This window comes from Phragmites australis, chromosome 2, assembly GCF_958298935.1.
Source record: "Phragmites australis chromosome 2, lpPhrAust1.1, whole genome shotgun sequence".
NCBI classification, from domain to species: Eukaryota; Viridiplantae; Streptophyta; class Magnoliopsida; order Poales; family Poaceae; genus Phragmites; species Phragmites australis.
In genome coordinates, this window is record NC_084922.1 from 51,277,207 (window position 1) to 51,296,087 (window position 18,881).

General features: G+C 44.8%; 2 protein-coding genes across 2 annotated transcripts; both read left to right on the forward strand.

The window, feature by feature from the left end:
- The first annotated feature begins 2,074 nt into the window (after window positions 1-2,074).
- On the forward strand, window positions 2,075-3,529 carry LOC133910264 (uncharacterized). The gene is made up of 2 exons (XM_062352778.1): window positions 2,075-2,370; window positions 2,462-3,529. The coding sequence occupies exons 1-2, from the start codon at window positions 2,151-2,153 to the stop codon at window positions 3,202-3,204; spliced, it is 963 nt and encodes a 320-aa protein (XP_062208762.1). The 5' UTR covers window positions 2,075-2,150; the 3' UTR covers window positions 3,205-3,529.
- Window positions 3,530-4,220: 691 nt separating this feature from the next.
- On the forward strand, window positions 4,221-15,521 carry LOC133908343 (BTB/POZ domain-containing protein FBL11-like). Its single transcript, XM_062350327.1, has 29 exons — window positions 4,221-4,478; window positions 4,563-4,613; window positions 4,699-4,825; window positions 5,210-5,345; window positions 5,442-5,491; window positions 5,737-5,825; window positions 5,914-6,016; window positions 6,159-6,195; window positions 6,325-6,470; window positions 6,887-7,430; window positions 7,540-7,806; window positions 7,984-8,129; window positions 9,976-10,314; window positions 10,395-10,635; window positions 10,711-10,766; window positions 11,117-11,197; window positions 11,675-11,719; window positions 11,804-11,872; window positions 11,952-12,119; window positions 12,720-13,050; window positions 13,182-13,261; window positions 13,376-13,444; window positions 13,548-13,629; window positions 13,719-13,813; window positions 13,913-13,987; window positions 14,267-14,629; window positions 14,732-14,807; window positions 14,906-15,069; window positions 15,192-15,521. The coding sequence occupies exons 1-29, from the start codon at window positions 4,282-4,284 to the stop codon at window positions 15,300-15,302; spliced, it is 4,338 nt and encodes a 1,445-aa protein (XP_062206311.1). The 5' UTR covers window positions 4,221-4,281; the 3' UTR covers window positions 15,303-15,521.
- The last annotated feature ends 3,360 nt before the right edge of the window (window positions 15,522-18,881 follow it).

The following is an 18,881-nucleotide window of genomic DNA, read 5'->3' on the forward strand; positions in this document are numbered from 1 at the left end:
TTGCACCATAGGACACATTTATGCTGATTAAGATTCTGTTGCGAATTTATATTTAGATATAAAATACTCTACCACAAACATTTCGGTATGGGGTCAAACTTGAGACAGATCCCCATCCCGAAGAGTTCACGGTAGAGTATTTTTTACATATGTGGATGGATTATTACTACCACTTCAAAACATGAACCGGTAATGATAGTTACTATTACTACCGATTTTGAAGCCGACAATGATAATCCATGATAATCACTATCGCTTATTCACTGCCGGTTCTAAAACCGGCAGTGATAGCATGTTCTGTAGTAGTGTAGCTCGGCAGATATAGGCTGTTGTATCTACTCATGCAAGTAGGTCCACTTATCAGTGTTACAAAATCATCTTCATACGAGTAAACAATCACAATCCTAACTCTTGTATTCACTCATGCGACCTCAGATTTGGTCAATCAATAGAAACTCTTACTTAGTCTGTTTAGATAGATACAACCAATCAAACACTTTTATTTTTAACAAATATAATTTCTCTCAGTCCACTTTCACTTAACCAAACTATATGATGCAGTTGTATGAAAACCTATCCAAAGAACAAACACACCCATAATGGCCGACAGTTAGGATGATGTCGACCAACCATTCTGATGTAGAGACCTTTTGCAATGCGCTCATGCAGATGGACCCACTTGTCAGTGTCACAAAATCATTTACATACGAGCAACCAATCACAATCTCAGCTATTGCATTCGCTCATATGACCTCAGATTTAGTCAACCAAATAGAAACTCAGCTCAACCTGTCCAAACAGATACAACCAACTAAAAACTCTCATTTTCAATACTCTTGCATACACTCAATCTACTTGCTCTCAGTCTACGTATATGGTTCATACGAACAACAAGACATATGAGCAAACCAATTGCAACCTATCGAAGTCCCTTCGTTCATGGACGAAATTGCGATAGGTTTACTTGCTAGAGTGTCATGCATGCATGCTGTTATGGTACTAGCATTCTTTCTTCACATCCTTCTTGTATCTCTTCTCAACAGGTTGAGATCGCGAATCATGCAACAGGCATCTAGGGGAAATGCTCTTCTCACCTAGGGATAGTAATGGGCTCCGCTTCCATGGTAAGCTATGGAAAATTCCCTTATTAGAAGATAGTACGAGAAAATTTGATCTCTGCGAATTTATATGAGTACGGAGAAGGAAAGGCGCTCCCGCTCCCCGCTATATATAAATGTACAAACATTACATTATGTATATCCTCGATATCACATATATATATATATATATATATATATATATATATAGTATTTATAAATGTACAAACATTACATTACGTATATCCCCGATATCACATATATACATATTTTTTTAGTATTTATAAATGTACAAATATAATATTACGTAGGAGAAATAATAAATTACTTTTTTTCCTAACCTACGATATTTAACTCATCTTGTATTAATTATCCTCGTATGCATCAATAAATTACTTATTTATACTAAAACACATCGTTAATATATAGAAATAATCAATCATGATTTAATTTTACATTTTTATATTCACAGAGATGAAGATAAAAAAACTTCTCTCAATAGTTAATTAGGGATAAGGATGGGGAAGCATTCCCCCGCGGGGACTCTCACCCGAAGGTGTGTGCATATGCACCGTTAGAAACGCCCTTCTCACCCGAAGGTTAATTGGTTAAACAACAGGCATGCATGCACTTCAAACTTCTTTTCTTACCACGTTTGCTAGCCTACTAGCCGGCCAGTTCTTCAGTGCACGCCACGCCAGGTCAACGAGTTGGGCATCTCGGCCGTCATCGCAAGCGCTCGTTGTTTATTAGGATAGATATATGTTAATTGCTTGTGCCATCTATTCACTCTACTGCATTATCAAGGGAAAGACATGCATTTGCTGAGCCGGGACTCAAGCTAGGCATCTGCAATGTCAATGTCAACGGCTCTCGATCGCTAGCATGCAGCCACACCTTCACCGGTGAGGGCCAACCCAGATGCCACATCCACATGCATGCATGCTGCATGCGTTATTATATAAGAAGATGCAGAGGTGAGTGTGAGCTCCACCACAGAACCCAGCAATTTTAAGGTAGGCCAGTCTGTTCCGAACAGAGATCAAGCAAGAGATGGCGACGATGTTGGGTTTGAGCTTGGTCATGGTGTGCTTGGCGGCGTTCGCCGTCGTGCAGTCCAGCTCGCAACCGGTGGTCGTGAGCTCGGCAAGCCGCAACACGGTCCAGAAGTGCACCAACACCAAGACGAATAGGACCACTTGCACGGCCACCTGCCCCAACCGATGCCCTCGCAAGTGCGTCGTCCAGTGCCCGGTCTGCAAGACGTTCTGTCGTGAGTACATGCATGCAAATTACTGCTACATGCACAGTTTTAGTACCTGCTACTCACTGCCCTATATATATATATATATGCATGCATGCAGTTTGTGACTTCTACCCCGGTGTGTCGTGCGGCGACCCGCGCTTCACCGGCGCTGACGGCAACAACTTCTACTTCCACGGCAAGAAGGACCAGGACTTCTGCATCGTCTCCGACGCCAACCTGCACATCAACGCCCACTTCATCGGCAAGCGCAATCCCGCCATGAACCGTGACTTCACCTGGATCCAGGCTCTCGGCATCCTCTTTGCCCACCACCGCCTCTCCGTCGGCGCCGTCAAGACAGCCAAGTGGAACGCGGCCGCCGACCATCTCAGCATCGCGTTCGACGACGAGGACGTTACCCTGCCCGCCTTTGTCGGTGCCAGGTGGGTGCCGGCCACCGTGCCGGCGCTGTCCATCACGAGGACGGCGCAGGTGAACACCGTCGTGGTTGAGCTCAAGGGCGCCTTCCGCATCATGGCCAATGTGGTGCCCATCACGGCGGAGGACTCGCGGATCCACAACTACGGCGTCACGGAGGATGACAGCCTCGCACACCTCGACCTCGGCTTCAAGTTCTACGACCTCACCGACGACGTGCACGGCGTCCTCGGCCAGACGTACCGCGCCGACTACGTCAACAAACTCGACGTCAGCTCCAAAATGCCGGTCATGGGCGGCGCGCCCAACTACCTGTCCTCCGACTTGTTCTCGACGGACTGTGCCGTCGCACGGTTTGGTGGCCGCGGCGGCGGCGCAGGCGTTGGAGGACCCGGCATTGCGATGGTCACCAACACGGAATAAGTCTAGATCGATCGATCATGCGGCTGGCATTTACGCAGGAATAATCCCCTATTACATACCATCAACATACTATACACTTGCATGTGTTGAATATTCATCGATGACGGTTTGATGAAACGAGAAATAAGGCGTACGTAAACCGATTGAGTTTATGATTGCGCACGTTCACTCCTTATGTATAAATGGTGTTGTTGTATTAACAGTGCACAAATTTACAAGCCCGGCCGAATGCACTCCAAATTGATTTAATTTGCACGAATGGTTTGGTATTATTTCTCACCTTCTGAATTTAAATAAGATCCAATTGTATTCGATCAGGGTTTTAAATTTTAAATAAGAATTTTATTTTTGAGATACCAACTTTGGTTCCAATCCATACCATCGAAATAGTTCTGTTCGATTAGAGTTGTGTTTGCTTGGATCCACTGTTGCTTTGGTTCAAGATTATTTCCTATCTTTGTTCATAGTTAGTCATTCTTGTCCATGACGATTAAACATATCGTTATGACCCAATGATCACATCCAATGGTCATTAATTATGTTTTGTTTACGATTAGGGGCCACCAAAAGTTGACTCGTTTTTTTTTTAATGAAAACTACCTGCTGTGCCCGCGCCCTGCTACGTGTAATACCGTGTGTTTTGCCTCTTTTTGGTGGAAGTAGAAGTCACTAAAATTTTAAACTTTTTAAATAGAACTAGATTGCAATAGGGTTAAGATTAAATTGAGTTGTGTGATTTGAATTCACTTCGATTAAAAACCTTCCGTAATATAGACTATGCATAAATACGTTCATGTTGTTTTCTGTTTTGTTTGAGTTTGCGTAAATAGATTCAAATTTAAATCTAGTTTCCCCTCTAATTCCTAAATCAATCTCTATTGAAATCCTGAATCCTAAAAGCACCTTGGGCCGAATCTCCCCGTCTGGGTCTAGCCCATCTCCTTCCCAGCGGCCCAAGTCAATCAGGCCGGCCTGCTTTCTCCTCTCTCTCTTCTCTCACCGACGGGTGGCCCCAGGGTCTCCCCTACCTCTCTCTCTCGCTCGTCCGCCTCACCAAGAGTTCGCCATGCGCTGCTGATGGACATGGCGTTCGCCGCCGACGGAGAAGATGCCGCCGCCGCCTACGAGGTGGTTCTGGAGATCACCGATACATCCTTTTCCGCCGCTGAGGGCGCTCCCTCCTCGCCTCGGCCGTCGCCGGTCTCCGTCTCCGACCTCGTCAGCCTCGACCCCCTCCCGTCCCCAACCGTAGCGGTTCGAGCCGACCGGCACAGGCAAGCGCGCGCGTTACCGCTCGATCTAATCCCTCGCTGATTCGTGCCTTTGGTCTAATCCCGTGGTGTGTAAATCGTAACCAGGTTAATCGAGAGCTCCTCCTACTTCCGCGCCCTCCTCGGCGGCAGCTTCAGGTCAGCAAAATCCCGTGCCCCCGAGCTCTTAAGCTACGAGTTAGCCGCAAGAGGGCAAAATTTCTCACGGACGCTGTGGGTGCAGTGAATCGGGTAGAGAGCATGTGCAGGTCGGCTGCAATTTGGAGGTTGCCATACAAGTCCTGCGCTATCTGTTTGAGCCTCCCGAGAGTTTCACCATCACACACGATAATTTTCTCCCGCTGTTGGAGGTATACATTCTTGAATACAGTACATGTGGTACAATGTACAGTCCTTTTTTTTTGTTCTTATCGGCATGCATACAATTGTTTATAGTTGAGTGATACTTTGAAGTTGTGGTTGATTACACAAGATAATCGCCTGGTCAAATAACTTACTTTTGATACATGTACCATGTTTTGGAAGTTTCGTGTGATGCGAATAGAAATTCCATGCATTACTGTCTATGCTGTCACCTCCATGAGCTTTTAACAGTAAACTTGTGCCGAGCAGAAAGCTGCTGGAGGTAGATGATCATTTAGATCATGCACATTGCTTAATTAAAGGCTTGTGCTATTGCCTTTGTTGTATGGACTGAGATGGTGGGTACTACCGTGACTTCATTTATTCTTCAGGGTGCTTTGTTTCTTGCTGTTGAGAACCTCCTACTGGAGTGTGAAAGTTGGTTCAGCACCATGAGCTCTCCAACGTCCTCCCCGTTAGCCCCATTGGATTTCATAATTGAAGTCTGGTACTTTGCTCAAGAGCATGGTGAGTGTCTTTGGTAATGGCATTCTCGCAGCTTCCTTTTGAACCAAATCTGGCTGACTCTTGAAACATGTTTGCTGGCTTTGGACATGATTGCAGGTGTCACTTTTCTTCAAGACAAATGCCAAGAATATCTAGCTCAGAATTTTGTAGGTACAATACACTGCATTACAATACTATGATACATTTGTCCATGCTATTTGAATAATTTATTTCCTTGCATGTATATGTTTTTTTCAGTTTGATATGCTCACGCATTATGAATTTCACAACATTTTAAAAAAAAAACTTTAGCAATTTGTGTACATTGTGTATAGTACTTCAATGAGCATCTCTGTGACATGAAATGTACTCAGAGTATCGTTACCGAATTACTGTTGTGTGAACCATGCAGGTACAGTTTATCTCCAGGAGGTCATTTAATAAGATACCTTATGATTTGTTATATTCAACCATTGAATGTCCACATCTGACGGTGGATAGGTTTGTCTTATCATTTTTCAGTGTTATTCCATAACTTGATTGCTATGATTCCCTCTAGGAAGGAAAATGATTTGCGGTCCTTGTCCAGTGAAAAACAATTGTGTGAAGCAATTTTATATTGGGTTTCAGAAAATACGAAACCCTGTGAAGACCCAAACCCTAACTCAGTAGAACTCTGCCTTCTTAACAAGGTATGCCATTTTATAACATATCCAGGTAATTATTAGCGTAAAATCCATGCTGCCTCCTTCCATATCTGCATTTGTATTAGTTTTTTTTAAGTATCTGGCTGCGTTGACTTATGTATCTCTTTTGTTTGAACTATATCTGCAGGTGAAGCTATGCCTTTTACCATTGGGATTTGTGACAGGTATAACTCCTTGATCAGTAATTTTAAGTGATAACACAAAGTTCTTATGTTTGTTCTTTGTCTAAGCTACACATCTTCCACACTTTTATTTTCTTGTATCAGTAATATGATGGAGAATCATATTTTTAGGTACAAAAAGACATTGGTTTGACTTTGGAAACAACGCTGTATGTGCGATTCTTAATTTGCTCAAGGACAGTTTGAAAACTCTATTGGATGCAATTGCCGATGGTAACTTGGGGACATATCGCATTCGAATTACAGAATATTCTAAGGTTTTCATTTGGTGACACTTCCTTGTCCTAATAGTCTAATATTGTCGTGATACATTTAAGCTGGCTAGAATTCATGACATTCGTGATTTTTCTTTTTGCTCTTGTTGCTTTGCGAAAACTATGCTATTTTTTAGTGAACAAAACCTAATGCAACCTCTTCGTGTATTTCTGTGCTTGAAATTTGAATGACTATCTCCTTATATAATTTGACCAAATGCTGGGAAAATAGTTAAGGTATATTATGAAAAGCTTTTGGTTGACTAGATCTTTATACAAGCTTCATGTGCCCCGAGATACTTTTGCTATGACAATTGGCTTGCTTATCTTGCTTCGCAAAATTAGCTTCTGGACTTTCATTTTCCAGAGCTGATCAAGCGCTTTGCATATTTTTCACGGATGAGGATTTTATTTTGCAGAAAATAGTGCTTTCAGGATGTCCCCAAATAACTACAGCATTCTTGTACATATCTGTGCTCCCTTCTGATCTGGATGCTGCATTTAAGAGAAGGATAGTAAGTTCATACACGCAGGTTGACCATCAAAGCTTTCTTCTTTATGGTGAACTAGAGAAAGCTGTTAAAACCTTGTCATTTAGGAACGTACACATGGTGGATCTTTCAAAATGTCCAAATGTTCATTTTGGTGCAACAATTGACTGGTTGAAGTTGGCATTTCCAGAATTAAGGATATTCAGGGCTTCATATTGTTTGTCATTTCGATTTGATGATTTGCTATATCTGTTACTGAGATGTCCATGGATTGATGAAATTGATCTGACTGTTGATACAAGCACTGTAACACCCAAACATTCAGTTATATCTTCTAGTTCTGAAGTCCTATGCAAAGTGAAACCAAATCCGAGAAGATATTGCATACAATGCTCATCATATGACAGCCAACTGAATTCAGTTTTCTCAAATATATCAAGATTGACATTGGAAGGCAGAAATGATATTAGTGGTAATAAAAGAATCTTGTGCTTATCATCTGTTGCTTCGCAGTTGTGCATATGGTTTTTGCCTTAACGGCAAGCTACTAACTTTGTTTTTTTTTTTGTGTGTGCATGCAGATGTGGACTTGTTGAAGATATCTGTGCTAAAAAGTTCTCTCTGCTATATAAACATTGGAAATTGCACCATGTTGACAGATGATGGTATTTCTACCCTACTGCTGAAGTGTAGAAAGGTCCATTCAATGGTTCTTTCTTGTACTTCTTTTGGAAATCAATCGATTCAAACGCTATGCACTTCCTGTCCTGACAGTACTGACCATGACTATGAGCATGCTCGTGTTATGGCATTTAATATGCAAGAATTACATCTGGATGGATGCAAAGGTAAAAATAATATCTTTTGTTTCATGTCTGAGCTTCGTGCACAACTGAGTAGATGATAACTTATTTAGGACAGCAGATGTACGATGATATACTTGTTTTATTCACTTTGGTTATAGTCGGCCTCCACTACAGCTGAATGGGTGTGATGGCTAATATAAATTTTATATCTATGTGTAGGTATTGACTGTGCTGCTTTGTCTCAGCTAATGAGCAGTCTAAATGCCACAAAGTTTCTGTGCTTAAGGGAGACATCACTTACAGATGGCGCTCTCCGCCAGTTTGCTGGCTCTTGTCTTGAGTATCTTGACATTTCGGAGACCGTGGTACGTTTTTCTGAATCATGGTTTTGTTCAATGCACCTGGTCACCTTCTTTGTCTGTTAGGTACTTTTCCTTTTCTTTTTGAGAAAATATTTATTATTCTAATTATGTAATCTTCTGTTTTGAGCTTCTAATGAATCAAACACTACATTGATTGACTGATGAAATGCTCAGATTGGAACTTTCACTGAGCTAAGAGATTATTGATTAATGAGGTTTTTATCACTGGTTTACCATAGAGTAATAAATACTGAACTGTGGAACATGTGTTGCTATCTATTAAGCTGATATCTCATTCTTCCAAAAGCTTGATATAAGTATATGCTTCTTAATTCTTTTTTTTTAACTAAAGGTAGGAGCACTGCCATTTCATGTAAAAACTAAAAAGTTGCCTCATATTAAGGGAAACAAGGCCAAACCATACATCGCTCAGTTAATTAGGAAAAACCGGGCTAAAACCACAAGCACATCAGGTAAACAACCTACCTAAACTAGACTCGGAGCACCGACAAATGCCCTAAACTGCAACATCTACCCAACCACCTGGCTATACTAGGCTTGGTGTGGGCAACGTTACCACCGGACTAACCAACGTAGGACCCCAACCGACGGCCACCAAACGTTGGGAAACCTCCAAGGCAATGCCTCCAAAGAGGACACGACGTCGAAAGGCTGCACCGTCGCCTGTCCGGAGAGCCGGAACTAGGTTTTCACCCAAAGAATCCCCATGGTCGGGGGGAAGCACCATGACAATGCCTCCAAGGGAGGAGAGTAGCACTTGAGGGCGTCGCCATCGCTGGCACCGGCTAAAAGCCGGGCAAGGCTTTCGCCCGGAGCCCCTCACTCCACTGGCCGCACATACAAAGCGCTCGCCGACTCCTCACAAACACAACGTCCTCGGAGCCACACGAAGCTACAAAGCTCTCCACGGGCCAGATCTGGGGAAGAGAGACAAATCTGGCAAGGGGAGGAGCCGATGCAGCGTCGAGAGGGACGGGGTGAGCACCGCGAGAAGATATCCGCCGCGTAGGCCACAACCACTAGGCACGCCAGCCAAGCCCTCATCCACGCCTCCACAGACCAAATCTGAGCCGCAGAAGGCTGGATCAGAAGGCTAGATCCAGCCGGGAGGGGACAGGAACATCGGAACCTGAAGTAGCGGCATGTTTGCGCAGGAAAGCCCCCGTGGGACATGGAGGTCCTCGTCGACGAAGAATAGGGAGACCGTGTCTGGAAAAAGATTGCCCGCGCCCATGACCCACAAGACGGGTATCTACTCGTCTTCTGCCATGACGAAAGAGCCGCCGTGGACATCGTCGCGGACTTCGACCGGAGCCGGGAGGGGCCTGTATCGTGTACCCTAGTTGCCATTGCGCAAATCCTACAGATCGATGGCAAGGCGCGCAGATCCGACCGCCACTGCAAGGATCCGGTTGCCCGCGCGCCAAACTTGCCGTCACCGCGCTCAGCGCACAGATGCCATCATCACCACGAGAGCCACCAGATCTAGGAGGGGAGAGGGAGAGGAGAAGGAGGGGAAGGATGCCGCGACGGGTGCCACTTGGCGCCACCAGCGATGGTAGCGGTTGCTGTGCCGAGCAAGCTGTCGAGATGTGGAGGCGGAGGTCAGGATCACCCCCGACTCGCCTCAGCGAGATGACTCGAGGGCCAGCATGTGACTCTCTTCGACCGTCACTGCTGCCTTTGATTAATTCTTAATTCTCTTGATGAACTTTTCTGCTGCTTTATTTGAATGCAAGAACCATCACCTCTGTACCTTGCTGCCACTATATAACCATCACCATGTTCCATTATGATGTATAGTGTTTTTTTGGCCATAAACTTGCAGGTTTCTATGGTATCATTAGCGCCAGTTGTACGAATAAATTCTAATTTGAAATGTCTGAAAACAGCTGGATGTCGTAATCTTCTGTTTGAACATGATGAGTTAGAACCCATGAGTGGTAACAAGTATGGGGATTTTCTTCAGGAGATAGCAAGTACTAGCAGTTTGGAGGATGTCGAAATGGGCTGGGGATTTTGCCCTATTCGTATTGAAGACATTATTCTTTCATTTAGTAAAGTAAGGAAGATGACAGTTGGCCTCGGCACAACGTTAGCAGAGAACATCCTATATGCTCTTCCTGAGATTTGCCCATTCCTCGAGTCTTTGGTTCTTAGGTTTCAGGTCTGCACCAATACTCATCTGTATGTTAAACCAAAATTTGTGCCTGTCACTCCTTTAATGAATTGGCAATCTACATCCAGGTGATATCTGATGGAGTTTTAAGAAATTTATTGGAATCAGCTATAAATCTTCAGGTGCTTTGCCTGAAGTATTGTCTTGGCCGTTTAACCTCATTTAGCTTTCAAACAAAGGCACCAGCATTAAGAGTATTGCGGCTCGAGTGGGTTACTCCCTGGATCACGAATAATGACTTGACAATCCTTACACAGAATTGTAATTTAGTTGAACTTTCGCTGTCAGGTTGCAAACTCCTTGACTCCAGTAAGTTTCATTTTCAAGTTCAATATATGGCTCCAACTTGTGAATTTGTCAATTTGAGCTTTTTTTTATCCACAGGCTCTCAAAAGATAATTTCGTCTGGGTGGCCAAACTTGACACTTTTACACCTTGAGGTATGCCCAAGGAAACTTTTATCTCAGGCATTTGAATTCTTGTTTATGTTTTAGTGCTTCATATTTAACTGGGATGTGCTCGGTGGGAGGGTAATAGGACTAACAAGATAGCCACTCCATTTTTTGTGCGTTGACATGTACATTTTTGTGTATTGACATATATTCTACAGTTGTATTTCATTTACTGCTGGATGATTCATATTGGTTGAAACTTGGTTTTGAGGTGTATTGGACTTTGAATGATATAATAGTATACTGTGCAAACTTTTGAAATTCTAATCTACAGCTGAAATAATTGGCATCCTGTCAACGCATATCATACGTATGTCCTGTTTCTTTATAATATGCAGGAATGTGGTCAGATAACACTTGATGGGGTTTCTTCTATTTTAAATTGTAAAGCTTTGGAAGATGTCCTACTACGGCACACAGTGAGTATGAAACACGTTGTAGCCAGGTTCTTTAGATAGATGATATGATCTAGTAACTCTTAAAGCATAAATGTTTGATATTATGTACATGTAAACAAATATTTTGAAGAACAAAGAATTTTGAAGTCAGAATCATATTAAAGGATGCAAGCGACTTAATACCTGTTACCCCAAGAGGGAATGGTGCCTGACTCGGCCACTGCCAAAACAAACATTTCACTGTGATATGCGAACTTGCAACTGTTTTCTGAGATGCACGCTACTGTGATTTTAAGCTCGCATTAAGCCCTGCTTCATGCTCCATTCACAACACTGCAAAATCTAACATACGCCGTGGATTCAAAATAGTGGTGATTGCCACCTTACTATGATGAATGTTGAGTGACTTGACAGTGTTTTTTTTCCTGCCAACAACTATCTCTGTTAAGAAGTTCAATGGTTATTGGTTAAGTAGCTTCTGAGACTTGAAAACTGCAGGGCAGAGGCATTGGAAGAGCCATCATAAATGATGCTATCAGAGAGGTATCTTCTCTTCTCTATTAGTATTCCTCTAGCCCTATCGGTTTTGAAAGCTTTAACTTTAACTAACTTTGATCTTTATTACAGTTACCTCTACTACGGAAGCTGGCTCTGGATCTTTGTGATGCCTCTGAAGAGGGTTATGATAACCCAAATGTGAGTACCGACAAGATTTCTAGAGAAGATTAACTTAATAAGATAGATGCTAACTAGAGTCTATACCGTTATTTTGTAGAATCCGGAGGGGAAGATGATGAGAACGGTAAGGATGAGTAGATGCAAGTCGTTGAGGTCTTGTTTCGAGCTCCCTAGAGAAGGGTCCTCAAAAGTGGTTCACAAAGACACTGTAGTGCTGGAATGGAGCAGCAGAAGGCTGACCACCACCATCGTGAAAGAAAGAGTGTGATAAACTTGGAGCGACCGCACTTGTTTTGTGTTCCAGTTCCTGAAGTGAAAGCAACTCCGACCGAGCAAGTCAAGCTCTTGAGAGAAATGAAATGGTGTAGGTCCCCCCAAGAGTAGGCCGTGTGGCTTATATGAATTCAGTATTATCTGGTTTTGGATGTGTGTCTGTGTGAAGCTATGATCGACTGACAAGTACGATGCACATGTCTAGTTCTGAATGCGTTGTCTGTGAAACGGTGGTCTATGATTTGTCGAAAAAGAAGGAAACGATGGTCTATTCACAGGTTTGGGACCAAACTGTGACACTTGCAGTTTTGTTGTAGCATTGTCAAGCTATGATCTACGGGCAAGTTCTGGTGTACTAATTATTTTCGGTTTCATTTAAAAAAGATTGTGAGGTCATATGAGCATATTTTGTTTTCCTTACATGAGGCCGATATTTTAGAATCAAAACAATTTTTTTAAGAGCCTGTAATGTAAAACAGCAGAGACAAATCCACGTCATCAATTAGGAAATACTACTATAACTAGCAGTAATAGTAATATAGACCAAGAACTGATGCCTCAATTAATTTTGAGCACTTTCTTCATGTGCTAGCTACTTAATTCAGCTAAGAACCGGAGTAGATCCGCCGCCTGTCTGTCGGAGATGGCCCACCTCGCCGCCTCCCCCTCTTCCGCCCCGCCGCTGCCTCCAAACCCTATCCCTGACGCCGGAGAGGAAGGCGCCACCCGCTCTCCGCCGCCGTCTGAGAGGGGGCGGGGGAAGGTGGTGGTGGTGATGGGCGCCACGGGCGCCGGCAAGTCGCGCCTCGCCGTCGACCTCGCGGGCCACTTCGCGGGAATCGAGGTGCTCAGCGCCGACTCCATGCAGGTCTACCGCGGCCTCGACGTCCTCACCAACAAGGTCCCCCTCCACGAGCAGAACGGTCTCTCCCGCTCCAACTCCCCAACCCCACCTCAAGTGTCCCGTCTCTCTCTCTCAATCTCTCATCCGTTTTTTGCCTGTCAAATTCTCACATCCGTTTGAGTTCAACAGCGTCGCTTTGCGTGTTTCCAGGTGTTCTTCATCATCTCCTTAGTGTAATTGATCCCTCCGTGGAGTTCACTTGCCGTGATTTCCGCGACCATGCCGTGCCAGTACGCCAATCCTGCCGCTGCTTCAAGTTTCAGTGTTCTCGCTGGTCATGTTCAGTGACTACCTGGTCAGACGACCTGTGAATTAATAGCTTGCGTGTTCCTGTTTTGCCACAGATTATACAAGATATATTGGATCGTGGTGGCCTCCCTGTTATTGTCGGCGGTACAAACTTCTATATCCAGGTTCATATATGATGCATGTTGATTTCAATACTTTTAAGGTTATCTTCTTTTAAATGTTTGCTGTACCTGATTCCCTGTCTTTTTGACCCATACAATATCTTAGGCTCTTGTTAGCCCATTCCTCTTTGATGACATGCCAGAAGATATGCAGGACTGCACTTTAAGTGATCACCTAGATGACACAGGTGAATAATCGAATCATATTAAATGTTTCTCATGTTTAGCGTGTGTAGCTCAGTGTTCAAACAGCATTTCACCCATCTACGCTAATCAGGCCTCGCCAATGATGATGGAGGCAGCGGGTATGAGCGTTTGAAGGGAATTGACCCTGTCGCGGCGCAAAGGATCCATCCAAACAACCATAGAAAAGTACTAATTTTCCTGACATCATACAAGTCGACCATCTTAGGTTTCTTTTGTACAGGTGTTCATTCACTTGTTTTGTGTTATTCTTATTCCATTCTGCAGATAAAACGCTACCTTGAGTTGTATGCGACCACAGGTGCCCTACCAAGCAATCTGTTCCAAGGAGAGGTCACAAAGGTGAGGATATTTTGCTATTTCTTTCATAGGTTCTTCATGTTTTCTGGCCAATGCTTTTATCAAATCTGTAGAAGTCCTTGTGAAATGTGTAATGCTTGTATTTCACATCGTCTTGCTCTCAGGTATACACATGTTCATTGTCCATTTTACGATATGAATGTGAAGTTGTGAACCATTACCTGCACTGACAACACACCTTTTTTTCTGTATGAGTATAGACTTCCTATGAATTCTATTTGTCCTAAGTCCTAACTGAGATCATTTGTTATGTCAGGACAGAATTGGGGTCGACCTACTCGCTCCAGATTTGACTGTTGTTTCTTGTGGGTAGATGCTGATCTTCAAGTTCTGGATAGTTATGTCAACCAAAGGGTCGATTGCATGATGGATGCTGGCTTGCTGGATGAAGTATGCAATATATATGATCCAGATGCTGTTTATACCCAAGGACTGCGGCAGGCCATTGGGGTTCGTGAATTTGATGAGTTTTTCAGATTATATTTAACAAGAAAAGAATCTGATGACAAAAGGTTGGCTTCTTCTACATCTATGTTAAATATGCATGACGATCAACTTAAGAGCTTGTTGGATGAAGCTGTTTCCCAACTAAAGGCAAACACACGCAGACTTGTTCGACGTCAAGTGAGCACTTTACATCCAGTGTATTTTTATGTCATTTTCTTTGATTAGAAGATTGTCTGAGCAGAAGTTGATACTTGACTCACGGTAAATATTTTTCCTTAGAGGAGGAGACTGCATCGGCTGAGTAAAGACTTTGGGTGGGATTTGCATCACATTGATGCAACAGAAGCATTTCATTGTAAGGCCATCTTTACTTATTGTTGCATAGTCAAATTCACAAGCCTTGTGTAGAGTTCTGGGTCGCATAATCTCTGATACTAGTACGCATTTTGCTAGGTACCACTGGCGACTCATGGCACAAGAAAGTTGTTGAACCTTGTGTGGATATTGTAAAAAGATTTTTATCTGACGGTGCAACTTGGACAAACAAAAATGCTTCAAATGGTACTGGAAATCCCGTCATCTCTTCAAGGGAGTTATGGACTCAATATGTTTGCGAGGTAATTGTGATTCTTTGGTTCTTTTCATAAAAAAACAAATACTGATACTCGGAGTATTTTTTTATTTTCCCGCCATGTGTTATTGACGAAGCATGAATCTGAATCTGAATCTTGTGTTGCAGGCATGCAACAACCGGGTACTTCGAGGGGCGCACGAGTGGGAGCAACACAAGCAGGGGCGAGGGCACCGGAAACGTGTACAGCGGTTGAAACAGAAGGGTCTAAGATGTTAATCTTGAAAGCCACAATTATTTATCATTGCAGTGCTCACAGTGGCCTTTTCTTCATTCTGTAACCAGTATTTGTTGTAATTGAGTAGGCGTTTTCTTCACTGTGGACGCCTAAACAACCAGTTTTGGAGTCGTTTTATCTGGTGGTTAGTCCCTTGAAGCAAACATATGCATGGCATTGGTATTAATATGAGCCTATGAGGATTTTCATCTTTTGAGATCGCCAATGAGGATTGATAGCTGAAATTTGATAAGGTATTTGTGTTTTACATTTACCTAGATTTTTTTTGTGTGTCGCCCGGTAGGGGGGAAAGAATCTCTCTATAACACGCTATGAAGTGAAGTTCCAATAAACCAGTACTAATAGTTTATCATTATGCAATTTGATTTTCCTAATGGGATATGTAATTTTCCTAATGGCAATGTGCGTTGGATTTGTGCTGATGACACGGATGAAGCATAGGCACCGACCTGACAATTGACGCCGGTAATTAAGGTAATAAGCCAGCAGCAATAATCTCCTCTCCATCAAATGCGTCTGTTAATTTCCGCGCAAGCACGCACGTTTTTCATTCGGAATTCCCCACGTGAGGAAAGGGCGCCGTAAGATTCGCGGGTCCTCTCCCTGTCTCCGGTTCACACCCACAACCCGAAGGAATCAGAATCCGTCTCGCGGCTGAATGGCGAAATTGATGCGTCCCGACCAAACCCGACAAGCTCCACACCTGACCTATCTATATCTATACCTTTATAAAAAACACGAGTTATAACATAACCAAATAATTTACACCATACATTACACACAATCTAATGATATATAGTTAAAAGATTCTCCTCATCGCCTGCCCTCGTTTTCCTTTCACGCGATTAAAAACTGATCACCGCTTCTCACGGTACCCCACCACGTGCTTGCGCCGCTCTCCTCCCCGTCCCCGCGCTGACGCCGCCTCCGCGATCCTTCTCGTGTCCACGCTGCTACCACCTCCGCCTCCGCATGCTGCATAACCGCTCGCCCGGCTTCATCCAACACCTCCTCTCCCTCCTTCCATCTCCTCACGCTACACGGTCTGGGGAGACCCGCCTTCGCGATCCCCGCGATCTTCCCCATCCCCATGCTGCCGCTGCCACAGCCACGCTCCTGCCTGTCCCCACGCCGCCGCCGTCGCGCTCCTGCCCATCCTCGCATTGTCGCCGCCGCCGCACTCCTGCCTGTCCCTGTGCTATCGTCGCCGCCTCCGCCTCCGCACGCCGCACGGCTGCTCACCCGACTTCGCCTAACACCTCCTCTCCCTCCTTCCATCTCCTCACACTGCACGGTCTAGGGAGGACCGCCGCTCGGCCACCCGACTGCACGCCTAACGGCCCACCAGTTCCAGGCCACCAACATGAGCAATGTGGTGAGAGTCGCCGTCATCTCTACTATGGTTTGTGCTTCTCCGTTTCTACTCCCTGAGTTCTTGTATGAATGTTTTTTCTTGTGCAACATTTGTTCATGGCAATTTGCTCCATGTCTCCATCCCAGACTGCAATTTACTTGATACGGAGCTGATGTGTCACACCCTTGATTTCTCAGAGAAAAAGAAATCCCTTCCTCTCTCCCTCTCCCTCTCTCTCCTCCCCCCCCCCCCACCATGACCAGACATCGCACTGCGCCGCGCCGCGCCGTGCCATTGAGTCGCCGTGCAAGCAGTCCTTGCGCCCTGCGCCTCCTCGCGCCCTGCGCTGCCCACCCCTCGCGCCCGTGCAACCGCCGTCGCCTATTTAAGGGGTGAACAGTGCGCTCATTTCACCCCTATCCGCACCACACCACCCTCTCCCTCACCTCTGTCGTCTCCCTCTCCACCTCTCCGGGTGTCGCCGCCACCGCCAGTGAGCTCCCCGCCGTTCTTCTCTCTCTCTTCCTCTTTTCTTCCCCCCAGTGGAGCGTACCTGGGCCTCCTTCGTCATCACTGGCCACCGCTTTTCGTCGACGGCCGCCGCTTTTCGTCGCGACTGAAGCCCTCGCTTCCTCACCGCCGGCCAGATCTGCCCATCGACCGGATCCTGCCGGCACCACCTCGGTCCGTCTGCCGGCAAGGCCCGTCGCCGACCTCTGCCATCGCGCTGTCGATGTGCCTGCCACTGCCCCATCGCCCCTCGCTCTCTCCCTCTCGTCGTCTCGCTCTCCCTGACGGAACTAGGCCGGCTCCCCCTCTCCCTCCTTTATTCCTCTCTCGCGGTCTCTAGCAGGTGGGCCCCACCTAGCCGAGCTGCTGAGCCGATTAAAAAAACCAGAATATTCTAGGAACATTCCTCCCTTTTCTTTTTTTCTGATTTTATCTCCCGGTAAAATTTTCGAAGCCCGTTTCTCCTTCGTCTTAACTTCGTTTTCAACGATTCTTCCACCGATATTCATCTAAATTCGAGATCTACCAAATCATATCAATTTCATAATTTTTGTAATTTATTTAGTTTTTATTTTAATCATTTGATTGATTGTGTGCGTTTTTATCGTTGTTGCGATTGTTAGAGGAAAGCGTGTTCGAGGAAGACCCCGAGGATCCGGAGTTTGAAGAAGGAACGACGAGGACTTCAACAAAGTCAAGTCCTACATGTTGGAATGCGGCCCATTTAAAGCCCATTCATGAGAATGCAAAGCAAGAAGGTTTAGTCCCGTATTGCCAGGTAAGGGGATGTAGACCAACTTAAATACTTGAGTTCTCTGGCCTCTTTGAAATAGAGAAAATAAGAAAGAGAGAGTATACTTTGCTATATTCACACGCACGCGCGCGCGCGTATTCGCGTATTTTTCGCGTGAATATCCGCGTGACTTGTGACTTGCGACGCGCGGCCGTGGCGTGGCGTGGCAGCACAAAATTGCAAGCCCTTTTGCTGCTCTCCCTTTTTAATTGTGATCAATGCCATAATCAACTGTTTTAATCACGATCAATGCCTTAACTCTGAGGGTTATTGGTCAGTTATGGAGGCTGCAATTGTGAAAACTTTATGAGAGAAAACGGCTCCAAGAGAGCAGCCATTTCCCTATAAATCCTGGAGACGTCCGGGCTTTTGGGACAGATCTCTCCGCTCCACATTTTCTTCTCCACCCATCCAGATCATTGTCCTGTGTGCTGTGCTGCCGGATCTTGCCGGCCCTTCTCCTTGCCGTGCACAAGGTTGAACGGTGAGCGGTATCTCCGAGCCTCTGCCGTCGTGAAGCCCGCACGAGGGACGGCAATAAGGTTTCTGGGCAGCGCACCTGCGCGACCGCTCGGCACTGCTTCATCTTCGATCTGCACGGCAGCAAATCGACACATCGTCAACTTCATCTCTTCATCAACCCGACTGTGAGTTCTTGATGAAACTGATGGATTTTTGGTACTGTTGCTTGCTGCTAGGATTAGAAGTATGTTCAAATTTTTTAGATCGTGAAATATGCCTTTGTATAAAATCTGGAATTAGATTTTTGCGCATATTACCAACACTACACCGTTGATTATATTGATCCTATGTTTTCAAATACAACTCGTAGAGCCATTGTTTCAAACAATAGGGATATGCATGATTAAGTTAATAGCTATGATTTTAAAGAATATGCTAGAA

Coding starts and splice junctions, on each gene's coding strand:
- LOC133910264 (XM_062352778.1), top strand. CDS start 2,151: ATGGCGACGATGTTGGGTTTGAGCTTGGTCATGGTGTGCTTGGCGGCG. Junction 2,371..2,461: donor GGTCTGCAAGACGTTCTGTC/GTGAGTACATGC, acceptor GCATGCATGCAG/TTTGTGACTTCTACCCCGGT.
- LOC133908343 (XM_062350327.1), top strand. CDS start 4,282: ATGGACATGGCGTTCGCCGCCGACGGAGAAGATGCCGCCGCCGCCTAC. Junction 6,471..6,886: donor GAATTACAGAATATTCTAAG/GTTTTCATTTGG, acceptor TTTATTTTGCAG/AAAATAGTGCTTTCAGGATG. Junction 13,630..13,718: donor TGATCACCTAGATGACACAG/GTGAATAATCGA, acceptor TACGCTAATCAG/GCCTCGCCAATGATGATGGA.